Below are 21,524 nucleotides of genomic sequence, written 5' to 3'. Positions count from 1 at the left end.
TTTTCAACATACTTAGAATCTATCTCCCTTCCATCCTTCCCCAGCATCATCTGCCTAACTATCTCTTCCACAACTTCACACCCGTGCTTAATATATGTATCTAGAAATAATTTAATGTCAACAATACTGTATTCCATATATCCTCTATCGTTAAGCTCCTCCTCGCTAACTCCTTCCTCCTTAAAATCCTTTCTCATGCATCCTTCAGCCAACAACCCCAAAAGCTCCTCACCAGAAAGCTTATTATACAGACTCACAGACGCATTGCACACTACACTTTCAGCATAAACTATACGCTTCCACATCTTTAAATTGCAACACTTCTCTCCACGTTTCTTGATCACATTACAAAAATTCTCTCTCTCCTCCCTTTCCTTCTCATCTACATCATCGCCTATCTCACGAATCATTCTATCAGCCTCAGAAATAAGGCACTTTCCAAACACCGTCATCCTTCTCTTTCCCTCATCCCGAACATCGCATTCAAACAATCTATCGTACACCATCAATAGCACCTCGCTAAGAGTGCTTTTTCCTCTTGCATATACACTCAATGCATCATTCGACACCTTCTGCAGGTGCTTCTTCATCTCCCTTACAAACACAGCCTCAAACACCCCGTCCCCTTCACAACATATATCAAAAGCAGTAAATGACAGCACCATGTCCCCAATACAACCGATAAACTCTTTAACATACATCTCTTCGTCTCCGCCCCTCCGAACATCCTTGAGCCTCGTGGTCGGTAGTGCAATCGCATTGGTTCCAGAAAAAATTATCGGAAACAGTATACATCCTTCAGACCCTCTTAGTTTGACAACCTTATGGCTTTCTATCGACGAAGAACAGATCATCCACCCAAGTAGAATCATTGCTTGTAGCACTCCAAGCTTCATGGGCCACACTCCTTTACTCGCCTTAGTGCCTTCTCCTTTCCTCCATTCCCCCAAACATCATTGGCTATACACATCGTTTACAACCTCATCAATCCAGATAATATGCAAACACACACCGTACCTTCTTACAACCGATCCCAGTCATACAATAAACCCAGACTATCGATGTCACACACTAATCACTCCACCTCCTACAATGTCCTTGCCATTAAACCTTTTCAACCATCTTATGAACTTCCTAACCCCATCGCTCGCTTCCCTTCTAAAGCAAACCTTTCAGTTAATCTCCTGACCCTCCACTCATCGCCATGTGTCCATCGGGTTCCAATCATTCAACTGCCTAAAAGAGGTATCCAAAGAACACCAGGCATCCACTCTCCTCATACAAAGATGCATGCAGCCTTCATCGCATCCCACACTCCATCTCACAAGCAAACACCTGCATACTCGCCCAAAAAACACAAGCACTCCATCAATTTATTCAACTACTTCCACAGCACACACCCCAATATCTCAAAATAAGAATGAGAATGATAAATCAGAGTTGCCCATCTCCATGTACGAGAGTCGCTTCGTGAGTATCCTGCCCAGCATATAGTACCCTGCTACACTGCACACTATGCACGGTATTATCCTTGCAAACCCTTGGATCTTCCTCAACTTCTTCTTCGAAATCCTTAAACTCTTGACAATCTCATTCTCCATGCTATACAGTACCACATGAAGGAACATAAACAGGAAAATATGTCTCACTAGACTATCACTCATATCGTGCTCATAGTTATAGCTCGCAACAAACACCACAGTCCAAGCAGCACTCAGTATACTCCCGCAGACATAATTGCTATACTTAAGCTCCATGGCATCCTGCCCATGAAGAATATGTATCAAGGCAACAAAAATCCCCAGCGGATTCCTACAAAGGTTATTCATAAGCATCCTTGATCCTCCTCTAGAACTAAAGATACTAACTCCAATCGCCTCAATCGCCACCAGATGCAAGGACAAGTGCACAACCATTAGACTGCTCTTCCACGAATCTTCCCTCAAATCCACAGCCCTAGCACATAGCTTCAGAAACGTCGAATGAACCAGGTACCCCAGATTCACAACCCCAACAGCCTCAATCGCAAAGCCTCCAAACAAATCTGCTAATGGATTCTTGAAGAGCGTTACAAGAACAGTCATAAAAAATAGCAGAATCCCCACATCCGTTGCCTCAGACGACTCAGACTCCAGCTCTAGGCTAAAACCATGTGGGCACTCAGAGCCCACATCGTATCCCTCCCCATCCTTCGCTTTCCTCTTAGAACTAAAAACTGTGCTGCACTCTAACACACTCCCTCTGTCGGCTCTATTCATATCCTATGGGCATCTATCATACATACATATTTGCATCCCGCCACATAAATTGTGCACAGAAACCTATTCACACACACACATCTAGACTCAAACTATTTAATACATCCATATTTACACTAGTTCCTGTTCATAAACGCATTCAGCATCACCACCCTCTTCTGCCTCTTGTTGAAAAACAGAAACGAAAAGTACCAGAAGCAGTCCTCAAAGGGCCCCATCCTGTTCTCATACGAAAATATCATGCACTCACTCAGGTCAACAGACTTGTGGAGAATCACCTCAAGAAACCCCACAAACTCCTTCACATCAGAGTTGTTCTTGTGCACAGTGCTTATCGAGTACGCAACCTCGTTCACAACCTCCCCCATCGACTTCCGCGAAAAAGACCTCCACGACTCCCCAGAGAAGTCATAGTCCGGAAACCGCAGCTCAAGTGCAGACACAAGATACCTGAGCGGCTTCTCCACATGCATCTCCATCCTCTGCTTCCTGCTCGACTTGCAGGAGTATGCCTCCATCTCGATGTTCAGAAGAGGGTTGAGGTCCTGAAGCTTCTGGAAGAGTTTGTTTGTTTTCGATATGCAGCTCAACTCCAAATACCTCATAAAGGGCTGCACACTCCCCCCATAAATCCAGAAACCTCCGTCCACAGCCTCCTCACACATCCCCAATAACAAAATTTTCCAGAGGCCCCACGACTTCCATGCTCGACCCGTTCTGCTTCCTGAAGATGTACTTGAACGAGAGGGTCGAAATAAAGACAAAGAGCGGAGAGGTCTATGCAGGAATCCTCGAGGGGTTCGACGAGCACATAAACCTCATGCTGACACACTCGTCCGTAGAGGGCTCCCACAGCAAGGTCCTCTTTCTGAGGGGGGAAAACATCCTCTTTGTCGCCGCCCCTCCCTGACCCAAGCCAATAAATGTCCTTTGCCAGACACGCATATTCCACCCCTCGCTCCCCAAGCACGATTTTTGCGTTCAAATCTTTTTGCATCAGAAGCCCTAATGAAGATCGAGGCATCAGATCTCAGGCAGCTGGATGTTGAGCAGCTTGAGGAGAAGGCTAACGAGGTCAAGGCAGAGCTGGCGCGCCTCCGCCAGAAGAAGAACAGCGGAGACGTCGGCAAGGACGACATCAGGACAGCCAGGAAGAACTTGGCACGCATCCTCACCGTCAGACGCGAGAAGATTCTCCAGGAGGTCGTCGAGAAGTACAGGGGAACCCCGGTCCACAAGCTTCCGAAGGTCCTTAGGCCCAAGCTCAACAGGGCCAAGAGACAGGCCCTCACAAAGGACCAGCTCAAAAGAAAGACAGGGAGGCAAAGAGCAAGAGAAAGTAAGTTCCCAAAGGTTATATTTGCTTACAACGAATAAATTATACTGTTCTACGTCTCATCCTATCCGAGTCCAGGCAAGTGAAGAGAGATACCACCCTCCATCCTCACACCCCGCACCATTCACAAACCTCCCCCGAATGAGAAACACATGTCTATCGCCCCCGACACACATCCTATCCCCAGTTGCAATCTCAGCCTCAAACTCGCACTCAAACATCCCCTTTGCCACACTCCCAGACGTCGAGGTATTCCTGATGTCCGTCGTCCACACATCTCTTCCTCCTCCCACCTCAAGGGCCAGATTCTTCAAGTCCTCCATCCCTTCTTCTGTGCACAGCCCACTCACCGGCTCGGACCCCAGACCTCTAAGTATCTCCCCCACACACCTGTTCTCAATCTCCTCTATGGCCCTCTCGTCAGAGGACAGACGGGACTTAACCACAGAGCAGAGCCTCCATATCCTCTTCATCACACTTCCCCTGTACTCAACCAGCCCCCCTCTCTTCCTCAAACACTCCCCACTCCCATCCTTGGCTGCCACAGACGGCCCAGAACTCCTCACCCCTCCGTAGTACTGCGGAATCCTGAACACCATGTCCAATCTCCTCTGGAACTCCCTTCGCCGGCACAGTAGGCCTCCTCCGGCCCTAAGCGCAATCCCAATCGAGGCATCAGAGGCCCTCATCACGCTGCTCGACACCTCCATCATCCTCCTTCCAACCCTGAACAGACGCGTGTCTTCAACAGCATCCCTGCATCCCATCCACCCCCTTGCCATCCTCTCACAGGCCCCCTTCAGCTCCTCGCTCCCATCAAACTCTCTCCAGAGATTCCGCCCAAACACTGAGGCCCAGCTCCTTGCCGCCCTCCACAGTCGTCCCATTTCTAGGGCCCACCCCTCCGCGCCACTAAACCACTCGCCTGACAGGCCCGGGCCGCAGAACGAGTGGTCAGAAGCGCCAGCAGGTGTCCAATGAGCCTCTGCAGCACACATCAAACAAGCTATTAAGTGCATCCCGGCATCCATCCTACAGAATGGTGCTTTTCCCCAGCATTGACGGAAGCAGCATGATCACGGCTCTCCACACGCTTTCGATAGGCCTCCTGGTCTCTGTGGTTGTGATCGCAGCGGTAAAAACCTTCCCAAGGCTGATGAGCGGAAGGAAGGCCAGGAGCGACGGAACGGTGGAGGAGAGGATAGACAAGTCGTTTACCAAGACAGAGTCAAAAATTAAATAAACTTAGCTTTGGCCTCGATAGGATCTTCATAGAGAAAATAGCTTTATTAAATAAGACCCATGGGCTTTAGTCAAGATGAGTTAACATTCGTGAGGAATGGCATAGCCAAAGGGTGCCGAGCTGATCTAAGGAAAAGTAAAGAAGAAAGGGAAACATGTGTTACTCATGCATCCATAGCACAAAGTGATGGAAATGTTAGGGTTAAACGCGGATGGTCGGAGATAGAGGTATCTATCCAGTTTAAAGAAACACAGGAGACCCTGGGGGCCTCAAATATATCTGAGGAAATTCTTAATGTAAAAGAGCAACATGCAGAATCGATAGAGTTTTCTAAAATTGCAATTCCAGACATTATCATTTCAAAGATCCTTGAATTGCTAGATTCATATAAAATAGGCATAAGGATAGAGCTTAATATATTGAGTAACGATGGAAATATATATGATCTGTTTTTCATTGGGCTTGGAACTCTGCTCAAAAGCTTGGATGTTCCTATTATAGATGATTTGAAAAGAACGGAAAAACGGGAAATAGACATTCCAATTTCAAAAACAGTTGCTTTATTTAACAATGGCCACTTTGTGATGGACCCAACGATGATAGAGGAAGAGGCATCATGTGGATTGATGCATATATTTGTCAGTAATGAAGGTAAACTGATGGGATGCCTATCTGAAGGAGATTGTGATATTGAGAAGGGATCATTCATAAATATTATACAGGAGATTTCTATCTAAAACATGTCTAATCCATTAAACAGACGCATGTGTTTTTCTAGACCAGTTTTAAGACTAGTAATTGTTATTTTGCTATTACATCTATTCACTATTTTTTGAACATACACTTGTAGCCCCTTTCTCAAGTGTTCGGCACACTTCTTTCCAACTCCGTTACTTAGTCCCAATCCAATAGAGCATTCTCTGAATCTTTGTTGAATTTCGTCTTCTGCTATCATTCTACCAAGTAGTCTATATGATAGATGCATTGTGCTGGAATAATATTCTATTGGGATTTCTTTCTTTTCAAACAAGGTTTTCTCTTCTTCAAAAGCCTCTTCTTGTCCTCTGCTATTTACCAAAAATAGATCATCAAAAAGGAACTCTTTATCTAAGAAAGTATTGATATTCAATGCCCTCGGAACACCTGTGATTTTGAGCAAATATTCACATTTTAATAGGATCTTGAATATAAAACCATTATATGTCTTTAAAGGTATGTTTTCGCTCTTTAGCATTTTTGCCACCTGGTCTTTCGATATTTCATATCTAAAATTATCTATTATAAAAGTTTTGATTTTTGCTTTCATCATTTAATTTCAAAAAGGGATAAATTTTGCATGATGCCTCATATACATATATATTTTACAGTTTAACGTCAACCATACATGTCTAAAGCGCTTGTTCCAGATAGTTCTATTTGATCCATTATTTGAAGTGCATCTGCTTGTGAAGATTCTAAGGATTTAATATTTGAATCATCCTCACCAGAAGCCTCCTCGATAGCCTTTTTAAGTATTAACTCCATCAAATTTACGACTTTTTCTCTAGCTTCCTGTACTTTTAATTCCTTACTTAGAAGGAAGCCCATTATACAACAAAGTTCATCTGCAAGCTCAGGTAGTGGTTTTTTAACATCATCGGAAGGATCTAAGGAAACTGATTTGTAACCATCATTAGGATCTACGCCAGAATCGCTAGGCAATTCTTCAGACTCTGTACCATAGGAACTATGGGACATCCCACCTCCCTCGACACCGTGCATAATATTGTGAACGGAAGTTTTTATATTATCTGTTTGGGTTTTCAAAAGCTCTAGAAGCTCACTTTCTTCCATTCCAGAGAACTTATCTGGGTCACACTCATCAAAAGGCTCGGAATCAAACATTTTCATCAATTGCGAGCATAGAATTACCCGGGCCAAGAAGGCCCATTTGAATTTAAAAGATTTCATTATCTGTTACTGAAAATTCAAATGTATATACTCGTAATTATTTTTAAGTATTCCTCATTGGTTGATTCCAAAGAGATCGAAAGGAGTTGTGCCATTTTCAAGCCATTAGCTAAACTATTGTGACTATAATCCGATTATGGAAATAGTTAAGGAGAGAGGGCTATATAGGCTATTTCCAGAAGGGTGCCCATCGAATATTTTGATGGCACTTATGGCCCCTTTATCTTATATTTCTTTGGTTATATAGCCTCTTCTGTTTATATTGTGTAACCCCATTTTTAATCTTTTATTATCAAATATCTTGTACTATTGGCAATAAGGGCGGTTTTCAATATAACCCTTGATTTGCCAAAGAATTTTAATTACAACGTTGCCAGAAACGGGAGAGGTTGAAGGGCAAGAGGAAAACAAACGCAGGATAGTGACATAGGAAGATATTGATATGAAACAAGGTAAACAATTCTTTGTTTTGTGTCTTGGATATAAAAACAAATGGTAATAAACAAATAAAGATGAACGCTCAAAGCGATAAGGAGCTGTTTGAATTCCTAGCCAATGCTCCTAAGGAATTTCGGGATGGAGAAAGGATCAAAAAGTTTCAACTCAAAAATGGGGATTATATTCATTGTGTATTGTGGAACATGCATTTCTTCATTACTGGAACAGATATAGTGAAGATACTAGTCTGGAGGTTTCAGAATGCTGGAAGGTGTCTAACTAGCTTGAAAAAGTTTGAGGAGGGTGTATTTTCTGATTTAAGGAATCTGAAGCCTGGAATTGATGCAACGCTTGAGGGCCCTAGAAGCGAGTTTTTAGAGTTTCTATATAAGAATGGGTGTATAAGGACACAAAAGAAGCAAAAAGTTTTTTATTGGTATAGTGTTCCGCACGATGCTTTGTTTTGTGATGCATTAGAAAGAGACTTGAGAAGAGAGACAAATTTATTTACATACAATAAGTATATCAATAACCTTACGAGAAACAGCGTGCTTCCTCATGGGATGGTTGGGTTTGTAAGCCATACACGGCAGAATAGCAAAAGAATGGGGGCGGAGGTGGATCCACGATATTTAAGGGGCATAGAAAACAAGGTTCTTCCTATGGGAATGATGTACAGCCAGGGAAGGTCTATGCCACAACAGGACGTACTTTTTGATCAGCAACACCACAAGAAGGCAACTACTGTACCTTCTCAGCAGAAACCGCAAAGTATATATGACAAGCAGTTTGAAGAAATACAGAAGAATGGGTTCCTAGACCAAGGGTTTCCTGGATTCAATATTAAGGACAAGTTGTTTTCTTCTGGAGATCAGCAGCTAGAATATGATCTCCATAGGACAGATAGCCTGTTTTGTAATGATTTATTCACTACGGCAATAATTGAAAAGCCTTCATCAAATCTAGACACAGGGTCTTCGAAGAAAAGCAAGATCCACAATACAACTCCATCCTCATTTCTTGAAGAGCTTCCTGATGGATTTTCTCTTGACGACTTTGACTTTCTTAAGAATCGTACAGAAAAGAGGAGCACTGATGAAGGGTCTCGTCAGAGCTCTCTTAAAGAAGGAACCAACCAAAGAATTCCTCATGACGGTGTCACACTGATACCAAACGCAAAAGGTAGTCTTCAAAAATAGAATAAACTTAAAAAGGTCCATTTATTACTTTGACTAAGAAGCCTTCAATGCTTATGGTAAGTGTAACTGATATGATTAGAATTTATCTTAAGCGCGAAGAGTCATCCATCACCTATGGAAAAAAGGATGGAATTCACTATTTTCTCACTGAATAGAAGCCTCAGGTCACTCAGTGTTTCAAAGTAGTTTCCTCCATTTACAAAATCTACGATTGCCTGGGCTCTTTTATCTCCAACCCTGGGAAGCTTTTTTATATCAAAGAAATTTCCTTGATTAAGAATTTCCAATACATTTTTTCTTGTGATTTCGGGCTTTTTTCGCGACTTTTTTAGAAGCGTACTAATCTTTTCTATTTTTTCCCTAATGAAGTCGTTGTCACAAAACTTTTGCATTGTTTTGTAATCCTCTAGTGCTGACTTATATTTCTGTGCAGACTCAAGTTCCTGCGCCCTTTTTAGAAAGGCTCTATAGCTTTTCTCCTTTGTCCGTGGAGATAGTACAATGTCTGGCTTTTCAAGGAGGGATTTTAAGATTAGCGAACTCCCGTTGCTAGTCTGTTTGGAAACTTTTGTGCATTTATTTCCTTCTCCCTTACATCTTTTGTCTTCAAGAAGATTCTTTCTTTTTTTACTGCCTGTAGTGTCTATGGATAAGGGCTCCTGGAAGGGATTGTTCTCCTTTCCTCTACCTCTAAGAGGCATGTCTTTTTCTCTCTGAACATTAAACTTCATGTTTGTCTTTAGAGACAAAGGCCTTCTTCCTCCAAACTCTGGAAGGATACATTTGTTGCTTTTAGCATTCTCATGTTTAGGTTTCTGTGTAGTTTCTAGTACATTTACAATATTTCTAGACTTGGATGCAAAGCTAAGTGTGTTTATAGAGTCTCCAATCGCAGATGAATCCCCAACAATATTGGCAATTATGTAGCAGAGGCTATTTCCTCCCAGAGAATCCTGTAATAGTCTTGTTAGCTTGCTATCTCTATACGGGATCCTTTTTTCTCCCTTAAGTATGGCATTTACAACTTTTCCTAGAACAAAAAGGCTTCTGTTGATACTATTCGATTCCGTAAGCCTTATTCCCTCGTTACCCGTTTTTCTATTATTTTCGGATCCTGCTAAATCAATAAGGTTAAGTTTGTATTCTCCAACACCTATTCTCAATATTCCGTGGCTTCTGCTGCTACTTTTGTTAAGTTTTGTTTCTGCCGTCGTCCTATTCTTAGTTCCCTGTCTAAACATTTGCTCAAATTCTTCTATACTCTCAATACGCTTGGTAAAAAGACCTGGAATCACTATTGTTCCATTGCACTCCCTCAAAACTAATTCTTTGGGTTCCAATAGGTCGTAAATCTTCTCATTGTATATCTCCATGTAAGAGACAAGGAAGCTTCCATGTGTTAAAACATCCTTCACCAAGTTGTGCATCAGCCCATAGGACCTTCCATGGCCAACCATCGTATATGTTTTCCCCGCACCAGTGCTTCCATAGCAAAATAGTGTTTGATTGTGTCCCTTTATAAGTCTTGGCACAATGCATCTGAACCTTTCAAATACCTGGTCTTGTGTGCAATCAGGCCCAAAAACCCCATCAAACTCGTATTTTACAGCCTCTCCGCACTCTTTCAACACCAGCACAGATTTGTCTGTATGCTTTAGGATGCTTTTCCCTGGTTTTACACGTATGTAAGCCTCAATAGGTGCTCTCTCCATAACTTCCTTTTTGAGGGTGGCGAAAACAATCCACTATCAACATCCGAATATCTTGGATGAAAATGCTTATTCGGCTTTTTCTCTTGGATCCCTCCATGAGAGAAGAACATTTCAAGGAACTCAGAAGAAATATTACTGCTGAGTTGACAGAAATAAAGAAAACCATCCTTCAAAAGATGAAACACAAGCTGGAAGAAGCCCTCAGTCCAGTTTCTGATGAAGCAAGGAAACTTCCTCTCTTGTCCCTCATAGAAGGACTTAAAAGAAGCTACACAGGCAAAACTATAATGATAAGAAAAAATAAAAGAGCGAATAACAAAAGGGCACCCAAAAGCGCCAAGAAGAGGCCTTCGGTCATGCTACAGGTTGAGGATCAGTCGTTTGTGTTCGACGGAGATGGACTTAAGGTTGTGGGCTCATGGGATGGCAAGCAGTATAAAGGAATGCTTGATGAAATTAATGGGATACTCAAGAAGCACATAACTAAACGATAGGAATTCGTCATCAGCAGAATATACCTTTATTTTACTTTCCATTGATACGCTCGGCCCCTTTATGTAAGTGTTCTTGATCTGTATTTTATAAAGTCTTCTTGTTTTCCACAGTCTTGAGAAGAGTAAAGAACAATCACCTTCATATTCTGGCTGTAGTTTAGGTTTGGCGCTATTTTTGGCGTGATCATAAAAAACTGTTCATTTTGCTCTTCGCTAAGTGCAACCAAAATGTCGTGAACTAGCTTTTCGTTGTGCTTATCCATTCCTTGGTTTATTTCATCCACAAGACGGAATGGGGATGGTTTATAATGCTGAATAGCCAATAGAAACAAAATTATAGCAACAGATCTTTCCCCTCCGCTCTGCCTGTGCGAATTTAGAATCTCAAGGCTATCGCCATCGCGAAACTTGACCATTATGTTAAACTTCCATTTGCATGTATCAAGCCCGTCATAAATAAACATAACTCTTCCATCTCCACCGATCTTTTTGAAGAGATTTCCAAACTGCTCATCCATCTTTGATGTCATTCTCCCTATCTTATCAATTAGAATGCTTTTTATGTCTAAGATTTTCTTTTTGACATTTTCTAAGATATTAGAACATTTTGAGATGTTCTCATTGAGCTCTTTTAGATCCTGCTCTCTAACTTCAAACTCCCCCATGGCTTTACTATCGACAGCATAAATCTTTATCTGGGCCTTTTCCTTAATTATTTCCTCATCAAGCTCATCTATTGTATCTGGAAGCTGAGCTAACGCCTCATCATATTCTTTCTTTCTTTCTATTTTTTCAAGACGGATTTTCTTTTCTTCAATTGCCTTTTTAAGCCTACAGCTCTCTTTCCTCTTTTCAATTATGTCTTCCTCAAGACCTTTCATTCCTTTTTCTATCATCTTCTTATTCTCTTCCAAATCCTCGATGTTTTTATTAACATTCGTGATTTCTCTAAATAGCTTGAATGTACTTCGAAACATATTAAAGTATCCTTCATCTGCGAGGCATCTGCTCAGTTCATCACATTCACTTTTCCATGCAACCTCTAATTTTTCTTTTGCCTTGTCTATTTTCACCTCCTCTTCATCCAAGTCCTTTGTGTCTTTGAGCATTTTTATTTCAAGATTCTTTCTATTCATTGATCCCCTTAGAACTTGGACACGTGCCTCCTTTCTTTTTATTTCCATTATTTGCGAATTGTATGAGCTTCTCTTCTTGTAAAGCTCCTGAAGCTCTTTATCAATGGCTTCGCAGTCCTTCAAAATTTCTTTAAGCTTTTCTTCATTTTCTCTCCTTGTTAGGTTTCTTTTCTCCAGCTCTTTTTCTATTCCCTCTAACTCTTCAAGAGATAGATTGTGTGAAAATAGGTTCTGCGACTTCAGAGGATTGTAAATAACCGCATGCTCAGGCCCATACCTACTCTTCTTGATTTCGATGTATCGTCCTCCTGCCGCCATCCTTTTCACGTTTGTTTTTCTGAACACTAAACCCTCATCGACATTTGTCTTTGAAACTGGAATCAGGTCAAAGTGCCCTGCTACAACCAAATAACTCATGATCTCTTCTCTGCACTCTATAAAGTCGCTCAGAACACCCTCAAACCCTAGCTCCTTCAATATCTCTTTGGAAATGGCTTCCTCTCCCCTGCATAGCCTCTTATCTGTTTTTATGGCTTCAATTGCATTGATCATCCACTTCTTTTCATCTTTCATGATCCGAACAAAAACCTCAAAATCCTCTGTTGACTTACAAATAAATGGTGACAGAGACTGAAATCCCAAAAAGTTTTCAACCTCAGGCGCATATCTGGCATCTTTTATCCTTAATTGAACGAACGGCGGCTCTATTATTTCGTCCTTGAATTGATGTTTGTTCTCTCTAAGCCAGCACACAGCTTTGTATGTATCAGTATGATACTTTTTCAGCATCTGAAGTCTTACTTCGTCCATCTCATGAAATTTCTTTCTTTTTAGACCAAGCTCGTCTACTAGCCGCTTTAGTTCAGAAGACTCGTGCTGAATCTTTCCCCGCATTCTCATCAAGTCTGACATCTTTACTTCGAGAACCTTGGTCCTAGATTCATCCAGCTCTCCAGGATGTGGAGGTATTTCAAATTTGGATATCTCTTCTTGAAGATCTAGAATCTCCTTTTCTAATCTTTCTGCATTTTCCAGTCTCTTTTCTCTTTTACTTCTAAGCGACTCTTTATCAATTCCTAGCATCTCTGCTTCCTGATGAATACTTCGGATCTTCTCTACAAGGTCAATTAAATTCGTATCATACTCCTCAAGACTCCCGAATAAGTTGTTGATTTCCTTGTATGCTTCAGAAGACTTCAATTCCGCTATCTTGTCCTCAATCCTTGTCATCTCCTCATCCCTCATTTCCACTTGCTTCTTCAGCAGTCCTATCATCTTCTTGATTGCAACATACTCGTCTGTATAAAGCTTATATTGTATCCAATCTCGCTTTTCACTCATAATTCTTACTCTTTCCTCTTTCTTCTTCTTCTCGTTAGCCCTCTTAACATCCCTCTCTAATATCTCAACCGCTCTCTCTATACATTCTTTTTTTCGAAAATACGACTCCAGTACGTCAGCCACTTTGTTTCTTTCTGCTTCTAATTCCTCTAGTTCTTTCATATGTTTTAAAATCTCCTCTTCTCCCACTGCCAATAACACTTCTCTTAGAAGACCTTCAGGAGAAAGCCTTGTAAATTCAGAAACCTTCTCCTGTGGAAGAAACTGGCATAGGTTCCCTACATTTTCCCTGAGCTTTCCTACAAGTTCCTCATACTCTGTTCTTTTGCAAGGCCTTCCGTCAGCAAAGTACCTACTTTGACTACTTCTGGATATATTCCTGCAAAGCCTGATTTCTTTTCCTTTAATCCACACACCCACCTCTATCCTTGCTTCAGACTCACCAAACCTAACATACTCTCCCACACTTTTGCCTCTTCCTATTATTTTTGGCGTACCTCCAAACACAAGAACCATTGCATTTGCTATGCTGCTCTTACCAGACCCGTTGGGCCCCGCTATAAAATTAAATGACGGACAGAACCTAAGAGACATCTTCTTGAACGTCTGGAAGTTCTCTAGCTCCATATATACAACGTTTCCGTCCTTAAACCCAGACATTAGGGATCAGAAACAGAATACAATTTCCGTTGTACATAACTCTGTCACGGTATGTCTTAGTGTGGCACAATGCCAAAGCATATCTTCAAAAACATTTATTTTTTGTTCTCCATGGCCTTCCTGGCAGATTCTTGGCATCTAAGCTTGTACTCCTCCTTGTTTGTTTTATATATGTCTGCAACTTCGGGTCTCAGAGGATCGTCAGCATTTGGATCATCAAGAAGAGTAAGGAGAGATAATAGAACGCTATTCAAGGTAAGTGCAGGAGACCATTCCTTCCCAAGGATGTCTATACAAATCATTCCAGAGGAATTTATATTTGGATGATATATAGGTGTCTGGAATGTTACCTTTGGAGGGTTGAAAGGATATTCATTTGAAAACGTTATAAGAAGTTTGAAAACTCCTCCTTTGTAGACACTTTCCTCAGGCGCTGTTAGGTATGCCTCCCATGTAAATAAGTCCCCAGAAACGAAAGGAATTATTTTGATATACTTTGATGTTGAATCCTTCTTCTTTTCATCGCCCTTGTCATTTTCAAGTAGTGCATATTCCTTCTTTATTCTCTTAATTGCAGCACTATCAGAACCGATTTCACCCATAACAAGATTTGTGGGTTTTATTTTTCATAAAAACAAATATCTCAAGCAATCAGAATCTTGTTTCAATTTCTCATAATGCATTCATTTACTTGATACACATAGGATGGAGAATACGCTGCTGGGAGGCCTTGACACTTGGCCTTTCTAACAATGTCTGAGATCATTGCTTCCTGCTGAAAACAAGGAATAAAAGAACTTTGTAAATGACTTCTCTGGCGAGCCATGGGGGGTAAAATTAAGAACTACACCATATGCCAAGAGATTGGAAGAGGAGGCTTTGGAAAGGTATATGAAGTAAGAATAGAGGACGGAGAGAAAGCCTATGCACTCAAAATAGAGAATGGTAAGGAAAGGGGGAAAGGTAGCGTTATAATCAACGAAATCCAGGCTTACCATGAACTTCGGGGGTGTAATGAAATTCCTCCGCTCGTGGACTATGGATTTCATGGGACCTTAGCCTTCCTTGTTCTTCCACTTTTCAGGTATTCGTTGAGAGATATACTGGAAAGACACCCAAGATTTTTCACCAGAAAATCAGCCACTATTGTTGGAAAGAAGCTTCTTAGCACCATTGAATATATACATGAGAGAGGAAGGCTATATAGGGATCTCAAACCGGAAAATGTCATGTTTGATTATAATAACAAGGTATATCTAATAGATTTCGGAATGTCGGTGCCATATCTAAAGAAAGACGGAAGCCACATTCCTGAAGCAGAGGGCAAAAGTGTGTCAGGAACACTCTGGTATATGTCCATAAATACTCACAAGGGAATGGAACAGTCAAGAAGAGATGACCTTGAAAGTCTGTTCTATCTCCTAATCCTCTTGTACAAATCAGGACTTCCTTGGATGGAAGTTGGTGCTTCGATAACGAAAAGGCAAAAGACAAGAACAAAAAAGATCAAAGAGGATTTGTCTGTGCACAATTTATGTGACGGGATAAGTGGAAAGAAGCATCTCATAAAATTTTTCCAATATGTTAGAGGCTTGAAATTCTCTGAAAAGCCTGATTATAAATATTTGGATAGTCTCTTGGATGAAATTTTCCACAATGAGAAAGAGCTTCAGAGCTTCAAGGAGATAGACGATGAAGATCAAAAGAAGAGTACCAAAACTGTTTCTATTTCACTGTGGAGCAAATTCGCCTCTATCCTCAATCCATTTGTAGTAAGGTGAAATATAGTTCTCATAAAGCAGCAAGGAAAAAGCAGTCCCCAGTCTTCTTACTATGAAGTACAAGCGTACAGCAATACTAAAAATCCATAGTAGTTGGATAAAGTCGTTGGACATAGATCCCTACGATGCATTTCTTGCGTCCTCTTCCATGGATGGAACAACAAGAATAACAGATATAGAAACAAAGCAACTTTTGGCCACTGTTCCCTTGAAAGAAATTTGCGAAGAAGTCAAGTTCAGCAAGATTCAGCCGTACATCTTTTGTGCCTTGCTTGATGGATTGATTAAGTGCTATGATCTCGTTGACAGAGAATTTGTAAGAGAGTACTATGGGCACATGTCTTCTGTTCTGTGTCTAGACACCTATGACAGGAGAATTTTCAGTGGGTCCTCTGACTGTACTATAAGAGTTTGGGATGTTAGAGTAAAGAACAGTATATCAGTTATGAAAGGGCATATGCTTCCTGTTACTCATGTTATGTTCAACAATGGACTCGTTTACAGCTGCTCAATGGATGGAAACGTATTCTTTTGGGATGAAAGAAATAGCAAGATTCCAATGGCAGGTTTTGCTTCTAGCGTGAATTCCATCTGTATTTGTGACGGAACGCTATTTGTTTCTGTTGGAAAAAAAGTCTTTGAGTGTGGAAATACTCCACGTGAAATTGAGCTGAAGTCAAGCGCCCTGTCGCTGGAGAACTATGATGATGACTACTACTTAATTGGCAGCGAAAAGCATGTTTTTGTGAAATCAAGACTAGCAGGGAAGCCCGATTATCAATTTGGAATAGAAGGCCCGGGGGATATTCCTAAAGTTACATCTAACAAAGAAAAGATAATTGTCGGAGGAACAAGCAAAAATATAGAGTTTTTGGAAAGAAATGAACATATTTAGTTATTTAGCATGGCAATGACCTCCTGCACTTTCTTCTCCCATACATCATATTTTTCCTTGAGCTTCACTACCTCCTCTTTCTGAAGTGCTCTTGGAATAAGGCTGTCAAAGTAGAGAATCCCTTCCTCTCCGTTAATCCATCCACTGATCAACCCTAGCCCAAAGGACTTCAAAACTATATATATAACCATTTTGCTTGGTATCTTTAGTGATTTCTCAATTTTCTTAATTGATATCTTCTTTTCGGCCTCCGCAAAGCAGATGTTTATTAAAGCTATCATGTATGCCTTTTCCTTGACTATGCTGGCATTGTCTCCAAAGATCTTGTTGAATTCATCATTCTTTCTTTCCAACCCTCTTATGTCTCCCTCCCTAAACATCATGAATATCTCCTTCAAATCCTTGTTCCTCATTTTGCTAAACCCGGGTAACGATGTTATCAAGGTAAAGTTGAAAAACTCCTTACTTAATAAAGCATACTCCACAAGAGTATCTATAAGCTCTTCAGAGCCCAATAAACTTACATACCGAAGAAGATAGGAAAGGGCCGCCTCGATATTCTGAATTTTTTGATAGAATTTGAAACCCAGGAAATTGTACATAATTCTCACATTCCTTGGCATCTTGAAACCTTTCCACTCGAATAGCATTTTTTCAACTCCTTTGATCTCGTTTATCTCAACTAGAAGCAGGCACTTCTTTATGTCTAGGAACATCTTCTCTATCTCAAAGGACTCCGAGTACAGGAGAGACCCTTCTATTATGTTTCTTCCGAGCGCTAGAACCCTTATTCCTTCCTCTGGAGCCAGCCTCTCAGAAAATGCTAGAAAGACTTCGTAAGATGACCTAGGATGCACCTGTCCTGCACTTTCCAGAAAGACGTCTAGGAGCTTATCTATGGGATGGGTGTTCATCGAGTCAATTATCATAGAGCAAAATTGAAGCCACTTTCTTTCTCCCTGGAGCTTTCTTATTCTATCAAATTCCATTGGGGCATCTCATAAACAAACTTTTATTCCAAGGTAGATATTTGTTGTTCTCTGTAGATAACAGCTCATAGAATACTTCCGCACAATTCTTGTAGCCACCAGATCCAATAATTTTCTTGGTGTGTGCCCACCGCCATTCTCCCGTGCGTTTGGGCCTGCCTTTGCTCTAGGGATTTTCTTTCTCTTATCGATTCAAATCATAAATAAAGATACCACAATAAACAAACATGAAAAACATACCAACCATAGTCAGAAATCTCGGAACTATTAACGTCAGGAATCCCGTGGGGTTTTCCTCAGTTCCAGATCAAGTGAGGGAAAGCTCCATGATAAAAGGCTTTGAACTCAATGTGCTGGCTGTCGGAAGGAGAGGGCTTGGCACGTCTACGCTGATTAACTCAATATTTGCAGCGCCATTGGTTGACAAGAAGAGACAAAACACCATTACAGTAACAAGGAACGAAATAGTTGAAAATGATATTTCTCTGGAGATATCTATTGTAACCTATCATGAATCTGATGTGAGCCCTGTGATTGAATATATAAATGCCATGAATAGGGAGTATTTTGACAATGAGCAGGGACTTTACAAGGCATTCAAAGACAACAGAATACATGTGTGCCTTTATCTCCTTCCCTCAGATACACTAACCGACCAGGAAATAAAAAACATGTACGAGCTCTCCCAGAGCTGTAATCTTGTGCCAATCATACCAAAAGCAGACATGTATACACCCGATGAATTAAGTCATGTGAAGGAAACTGTGAGGCAGATCCTTTCAGAAAACAACATATCCTTCTTTGTGCCATACTTCAACGAGAGTGATGGAGATCTTACTGAGGAGGTTACAGACATAGTTGAAAACATACCTTTTGCAGTAATAGCTAGTGAAACCATGTATGAGCATGGAGGAGATATTGTAAGGGGAAGAAAGTATCCATGGGGGTTCATAAATGTAGACGTCGAGGAAAGCAATGACTTCAAGAGGCTTCAGCGGCTTCTTATATATACGAACCTGGACGAACTGGTGACGAGGACAGACCATCTATTCTACAACAACTATAGGAAAAAAATATTTGATATTGAAAACGATTGTGGAGCAATGAAAGAAGCCAGGTATCTCAAGCTCAGGGCAGAAACCATAAAAATCCTTAATGACAAATATGAGAGCAGAATAAGGGCCTTGGAAGAAGAAGAGGTGGAAATGGAAAAATTTTATACCGAAAAGTTAAGCGGACTGGATGATAAGATAAATGAGATAAGCAGCCAAATGGAAAAGTCTCTCAAAACAGAATAGGCATGCAAGACATGTATTATTCTATATGGGTGTGGATAATTTCTGTTGTCTCACAATAAATTCGAATTTTTGATAAACTTCTTGAAATTCATAACCTTCTTTTCGTTCCCATTATATTCTATCATTCTCCAAAGCCTCAGTGTTAAGTGCGGCCCTACATTCTCCATAATTGGGCTTTTTTCACCAAAACAGTACTTGTATAGTCTGAAGTAGATAAAGTCTCCTTGAACAGTAAAGTTTGCAACCTGCCTGGAGCCTTGGCTAAATGGGAACATACTCGCCAGAAACTCAACTATCTTCATTCCAATATCTGTCGTGAAGTTATTTACAATGAGCTGGGGAGGATGGTCCTTTGAAATAGGCTTAGATACCCTTAGAAAATCTCTGGACTTGTACTGGATTATCTTTAAAACTATCTGAAGTTGGGAGTTCTTGAAAACTATCCACTGAGGCCCTACATCCTCAACTATCTTTATGGAGATCTCCGGCTCTTCGTCTGTGCTGCCGGCATGGGAGTCTGGGATTATGTCTAAAAACTCCTTCAGCAGAACCGTTGTGTCTTTATGAGGATTGTCTGGAACCGATATTGATACCCTCATTCTATTAGGGATGTCTTTTATCTGAAAATTAACAGAGAATAAGTATAACTTTATTGCTAGAAGTATATCATCTTTTTAGGTCTGGAATTGTAAAACAAAAGCAACCTTTGAACGGGGGTTTTATCTTGGACTTGTGTACTTTTGAGTATGCGATTAGCTCAATGACTGCATTGGCCACGGATACTTCATGGTTGTAGAACTCCGTTAAGATCTTCTCTGCACTTGCAGCTTCTGACGGTGATATCTTCTTTATAAGTGGAAATATTTTATCGATGTTTCTAAGCCTCACTGCCTTTTCTAGTTTCCTCAGCTTTTTCTCTTCCATTGGGGCTGAAGATTCCATTAGTTAATCGTTTTAAGTTGCAGCCCTTATTAATGGCAAGAAGGCCCACAAGCAAATACATAAGTATCGAAGCATCTGAAGAGGACTCAGAGATCAGCCAGGAAGACTTGGATGAAGTGCAGGAACCGATGGTTCCCCGTAGGGACTGGGTCAAGCTTACACAGGAACTCGAAGAGAAGTATGCATCCATCCCTGAGGACGAGGAAGTTGAGGAGGAAGAAGAGACTATCGAGCATGAAATCAAGCAAGCAAACTTGGTTCCTAGGAACACATCACCAAGATTGTTTATTGTAAGGGTTAAAAGGGGGTCAGAAAGGGAGATTCTGATGAAAATTATAGAAAATGATCCCAAAAACGTATTCAGCATAGTTTGCAAGGATGGGCTGAAAGGATATCTCTACGTAGAGGCTTTTCAAAAGCAGCATGTTATTGATGCCTTAGAATCTCTTAGAGGAGTTAGCAGAAATAGAGTGTCAGTTGTTCCTCAGAAGGAAATGATTGAGGCCATAACATACCACTCGCAGAAGATATGTGGGGAGTGGGGGAGGATAAGAAAGGGAAAATACAAAAACGATCTTGTCAAGATAATCGAGTTTGACGAAGAGATGGTAAGAATCAGAGCCGTTCCCAGGATTGATGGAGAGAAGAAGCTTTTCAACCCTGAGAACTTCAAGAGCGGGAGTGTAATAAAGTCGCGAGGGTACTATATATATAAGCGGGATACATATGTGGATGGATTCCTAGAAAAGGATGTGCTAAGGAGCAGTGTGGACTTTGATGTAGAACCAACTTTTGAGGAACTTGAAGAGTTCCAGCAGGTCTGCCCCATATCTGCTGGTGATAAGGTTAGAGTAACCCAAGGAGAGCTTATAGGAATGAAAGGGACTGTTCAAAGCATCAACGGTAGCATTGCCGTGATAGAAAGCAAGGATGGAAAGTTTGAGGTGCAGAGTTCTGGACTTATGAAACATTTTGACATAGGTGAGACTGTATCTTACAAAGGAGAAAATGGAGTGGTTGTGAAAGCAGATAATAAGGAATGCGTGATTGCTATAAGGGACTTTACTGAAGAGCTGAGGGTCAGCATTGATGATTTGAAGGGGCCTGTTGCAACCAATGCCAAGGACGAAAAGGTTAGCAAACATGAACGAAAGAAAATTAGAAGAGATCCACTAATTAATAAGGAGGTACAAATACAATCTGGAGAATATAAAGGCCACAATGGTGTTGTCAAGGAAGTTGATAGGAACATGTGTAGAATCCAGCTAAACTCCAACATGAAATTTGTAACTGTGGAAAGAGATTATATAACTACTTCCTATAGAGAGGCTTCAAGTAGACAGCTAAGATACAATGAATTTATAGGCTCTAGAACCCCTGGTTACAAGACGCCTGGATATAAAACACCAGGATACAGGACTCCGGGGTACAAGACCCCTGGTGCGTATTCTCTTGAAGACACTGGCATTGACTGGATTGCCGAAGAAAACAATCCTTACAAAGGTGCACTGATCCAAGTCTTTGGGAAGGAACTAGTTCTTGAAGATTGCAAGAATAACCAGTTTATAACGAAAGATAAAACCTTCTCTGCTGAGGATGTTTCTTTTGTGAAACCTCAGAAGAACGACCTTGTTTGTGTGCTCGATGGCGAAAAGAGAGGGACATGTGGAATTCTGATAGCAATTAATGGGGACTTTGGCGTTATAAGATCTACCAATGGACCTGTTGTGCATCTTCCTCTAGATCAACTTTCAAGAAAGATTTATTAATGAATTTCAGCGAAAATGTAATAGTTTTAGTCCTTCAGTAAATCATTTTAGGGGGTACATGTGGCTTACAGAGGACAATTACA

The 21,524-nt window shown here is 41.0% G+C and overlaps 21 protein-coding genes across 21 annotated transcripts; 10 read left to right on the top strand and 11 right to left on the bottom strand.

The window, feature by feature from the left end:
- On the bottom strand, positions 1 to 896 carry EHEL_112010 (uncharacterized protein; the record flags this gene model as incomplete). Its single annotated transcript, XM_003888406.1, has 1 exon — positions 1 to 896. A coding segment is annotated over one exon (896 nt), but the record flags the coding sequence as incomplete, so codon positions are not given.
- A 513-nt stretch (positions 897 to 1,409) lies between these two features.
- On the bottom strand, positions 1,410 to 2,258 carry EHEL_112000 (uncharacterized protein; the record flags this gene model as incomplete). The annotated part of the gene is made up of 1 exon (XM_003888405.1): positions 1,410 to 2,258. One exon carries the CDS (start codon positions 2,256 to 2,258, stop codon positions 1,410 to 1,412), a length of 849 nt encoding a protein of 282 aa, XP_003888454.1.
- Positions 2,259 to 2,374: 116 nt separating this feature from the next.
- On the bottom strand, positions 2,375 to 2,863 carry EHEL_111990 (uncharacterized protein; the record flags this gene model as incomplete). Its single annotated transcript, XM_003888404.1, has 1 exon — positions 2,375 to 2,863. One exon carries the CDS (start codon positions 2,861 to 2,863, stop codon positions 2,375 to 2,377), a length of 489 nt encoding a protein of 162 aa, XP_003888453.1.
- A 98-nt stretch (positions 2,864 to 2,961) lies between these two features.
- EHEL_111980 (snRNA-associated SM-like protein) lies at positions 2,962 to 3,168 on the top strand (the record flags this gene model as incomplete). The annotated part of the gene is made up of 1 exon (XM_003888403.1): positions 2,962 to 3,168. The coding sequence occupies one exon, from the start codon at positions 2,962 to 2,964 to the stop codon at positions 3,166 to 3,168; it is 207 nt and encodes a 68-aa protein (XP_003888452.1).
- A 98-nt stretch (positions 3,169 to 3,266) lies between these two features.
- On the top strand, positions 3,267 to 3,635 carry EHEL_111970 (60S ribosomal protein; the record flags this gene model as incomplete). Its single annotated transcript, XM_003888402.1, has 1 exon — positions 3,267 to 3,635. One exon carries the CDS (start codon positions 3,267 to 3,269, stop codon positions 3,633 to 3,635), a length of 369 nt encoding a protein of 122 aa, XP_003888451.1.
- An 18-nt stretch (positions 3,636 to 3,653) lies between these two features.
- On the bottom strand, positions 3,654 to 4,481 carry EHEL_111960 (uncharacterized protein; the record flags this gene model as incomplete). The annotated part of the gene is made up of 1 exon (XM_003888401.1): positions 3,654 to 4,481. One exon carries the CDS (start codon positions 4,479 to 4,481, stop codon positions 3,654 to 3,656), a length of 828 nt encoding a protein of 275 aa, XP_003888450.1.
- A 152-nt stretch (positions 4,482 to 4,633) lies between these two features.
- Positions 4,634 to 4,837, top strand: EHEL_111955 (uncharacterized protein; the record flags this gene model as incomplete). The annotated part of the gene is made up of 1 exon (XM_059743556.1): positions 4,634 to 4,837. The coding sequence occupies one exon, from the start codon at positions 4,634 to 4,636 to the stop codon at positions 4,835 to 4,837; it is 204 nt and encodes a 67-aa protein (XP_059599539.1).
- Positions 4,838 to 4,896: 59 nt separating this feature from the next.
- On the top strand, positions 4,897 to 5,574 carry EHEL_111950 (uncharacterized protein; the record flags this gene model as incomplete). The annotated part of the gene is made up of 1 exon (XM_003888400.1): positions 4,897 to 5,574. The coding sequence occupies one exon, from the start codon at positions 4,897 to 4,899 to the stop codon at positions 5,572 to 5,574; it is 678 nt and encodes a 225-aa protein (XP_003888449.1).
- EHEL_111940 (uncharacterized protein) lies at positions 5,571 to 6,143 on the bottom strand (the record flags this gene model as incomplete). Its single annotated transcript, XM_003888399.1, has 1 exon — positions 5,571 to 6,143. One exon carries the CDS (start codon positions 6,141 to 6,143, stop codon positions 5,571 to 5,573), a length of 573 nt encoding a protein of 190 aa, XP_003888448.1.
- A 68-nt stretch (positions 6,144 to 6,211) lies between these two features.
- Positions 6,212 to 6,787, bottom strand: EHEL_111930 (uncharacterized protein; the record flags this gene model as incomplete). The annotated part of the gene is made up of 1 exon (XM_003888398.1): positions 6,212 to 6,787. One exon carries the CDS (start codon positions 6,785 to 6,787, stop codon positions 6,212 to 6,214), a length of 576 nt encoding a protein of 191 aa, XP_003888447.1.
- Positions 6,788 to 7,299: 512 nt separating this feature from the next.
- Positions 7,300 to 8,424, top strand: EHEL_111920 (STE-like transcription factor; the record flags this gene model as incomplete). The annotated part of the gene is made up of 1 exon (XM_003888397.1): positions 7,300 to 8,424. One exon carries the CDS (start codon positions 7,300 to 7,302, stop codon positions 8,422 to 8,424), a length of 1,125 nt encoding a protein of 374 aa, XP_003888446.1.
- A 101-nt stretch (positions 8,425 to 8,525) lies between these two features.
- Positions 8,526 to 10,136, bottom strand: EHEL_111910 (kinesin motor domain-containing protein; the record flags this gene model as incomplete). The annotated part of the gene is made up of 1 exon (XM_003888396.1): positions 8,526 to 10,136. One exon carries the CDS (start codon positions 10,134 to 10,136, stop codon positions 8,526 to 8,528), a length of 1,611 nt encoding a protein of 536 aa, XP_003888445.1.
- A 95-nt stretch (positions 10,137 to 10,231) lies between these two features.
- EHEL_111900 (uncharacterized protein) lies at positions 10,232 to 10,630 on the top strand (the record flags this gene model as incomplete). Its single annotated transcript, XM_003888395.1, has 1 exon — positions 10,232 to 10,630. One exon carries the CDS (start codon positions 10,232 to 10,234, stop codon positions 10,628 to 10,630), a length of 399 nt encoding a protein of 132 aa, XP_003888444.1.
- Positions 10,631 to 10,689: 59 nt separating this feature from the next.
- Positions 10,690 to 13,767, bottom strand: EHEL_111890 (SMC N-terminal domain-containing protein; the record flags this gene model as incomplete). Its single annotated transcript, XM_003888394.1, has 1 exon — positions 10,690 to 13,767. One exon carries the CDS (start codon positions 13,765 to 13,767, stop codon positions 10,690 to 10,692), a length of 3,078 nt encoding a protein of 1,025 aa, XP_003888443.1.
- A 95-nt stretch (positions 13,768 to 13,862) lies between these two features.
- Positions 13,863 to 14,369, bottom strand: EHEL_111880 (putative ubiquitin-protein ligase; the record flags this gene model as incomplete). The annotated part of the gene is made up of 1 exon (XM_003888393.1): positions 13,863 to 14,369. The coding sequence occupies one exon, from the start codon at positions 14,367 to 14,369 to the stop codon at positions 13,863 to 13,865; it is 507 nt and encodes a 168-aa protein (XP_003888442.1).
- A 222-nt stretch (positions 14,370 to 14,591) lies between these two features.
- Positions 14,592 to 15,548, top strand: EHEL_111870 (protein kinase; the record flags this gene model as incomplete). The annotated part of the gene is made up of 1 exon (XM_003888392.1): positions 14,592 to 15,548. The coding sequence occupies one exon, from the start codon at positions 14,592 to 14,594 to the stop codon at positions 15,546 to 15,548; it is 957 nt and encodes a 318-aa protein (XP_003888441.1).
- Positions 15,549 to 15,600: 52 nt separating this feature from the next.
- Positions 15,601 to 16,443, top strand: EHEL_111860 (uncharacterized protein; the record flags this gene model as incomplete). The annotated part of the gene is made up of 1 exon (XM_003888391.1): positions 15,601 to 16,443. One exon carries the CDS (start codon positions 15,601 to 15,603, stop codon positions 16,441 to 16,443), a length of 843 nt encoding a protein of 280 aa, XP_003888440.1.
- On the bottom strand, positions 16,440 to 17,432 carry EHEL_111850 (uncharacterized protein; the record flags this gene model as incomplete). Its single annotated transcript, XM_003888390.1, has 1 exon — positions 16,440 to 17,432. The coding sequence occupies one exon, from the start codon at positions 17,430 to 17,432 to the stop codon at positions 16,440 to 16,442; it is 993 nt and encodes a 330-aa protein (XP_003888439.1).
- Positions 17,433 to 17,659: 227 nt separating this feature from the next.
- EHEL_111840 (septin-like protein) lies at positions 17,660 to 18,730 on the top strand (the record flags this gene model as incomplete). Its single annotated transcript, XM_003888389.1, has 1 exon — positions 17,660 to 18,730. One exon carries the CDS (start codon positions 17,660 to 17,662, stop codon positions 18,728 to 18,730), a length of 1,071 nt encoding a protein of 356 aa, XP_003888438.1.
- Positions 18,731 to 18,780: 50 nt separating this feature from the next.
- Positions 18,781 to 19,329, bottom strand: EHEL_111830 (brix domain-containing protein; the record flags this gene model as incomplete). Its single annotated transcript, XM_003888388.1, has 1 exon — positions 18,781 to 19,329. One exon carries the CDS (start codon positions 19,327 to 19,329, stop codon positions 18,781 to 18,783), a length of 549 nt encoding a protein of 182 aa, XP_003888437.1.
- A 375-nt stretch (positions 19,330 to 19,704) lies between these two features.
- EHEL_111820 (SPT5-like transcription initiation protein) lies at positions 19,705 to 21,441 on the top strand (the record flags this gene model as incomplete). Its single annotated transcript, XM_003888387.1, has 1 exon — positions 19,705 to 21,441. The coding sequence occupies one exon, from the start codon at positions 19,705 to 19,707 to the stop codon at positions 21,439 to 21,441; it is 1,737 nt and encodes a 578-aa protein (XP_003888436.1).
- Positions 21,442 to 21,524: the final 83 nt, after the last annotated feature.

The sequence above is a fragment of the Encephalitozoon hellem genome, chromosome XI (assembly GCF_000277815.2).
Source record: "Encephalitozoon hellem ATCC 50504 chromosome XI, complete sequence".
NCBI classification, from domain to species: Eukaryota; Fungi; Microsporidia; family Unikaryonidae; genus Encephalitozoon; species Encephalitozoon hellem.
This window is presented reverse-complemented; position numbering and strand designations above follow the sequence as displayed.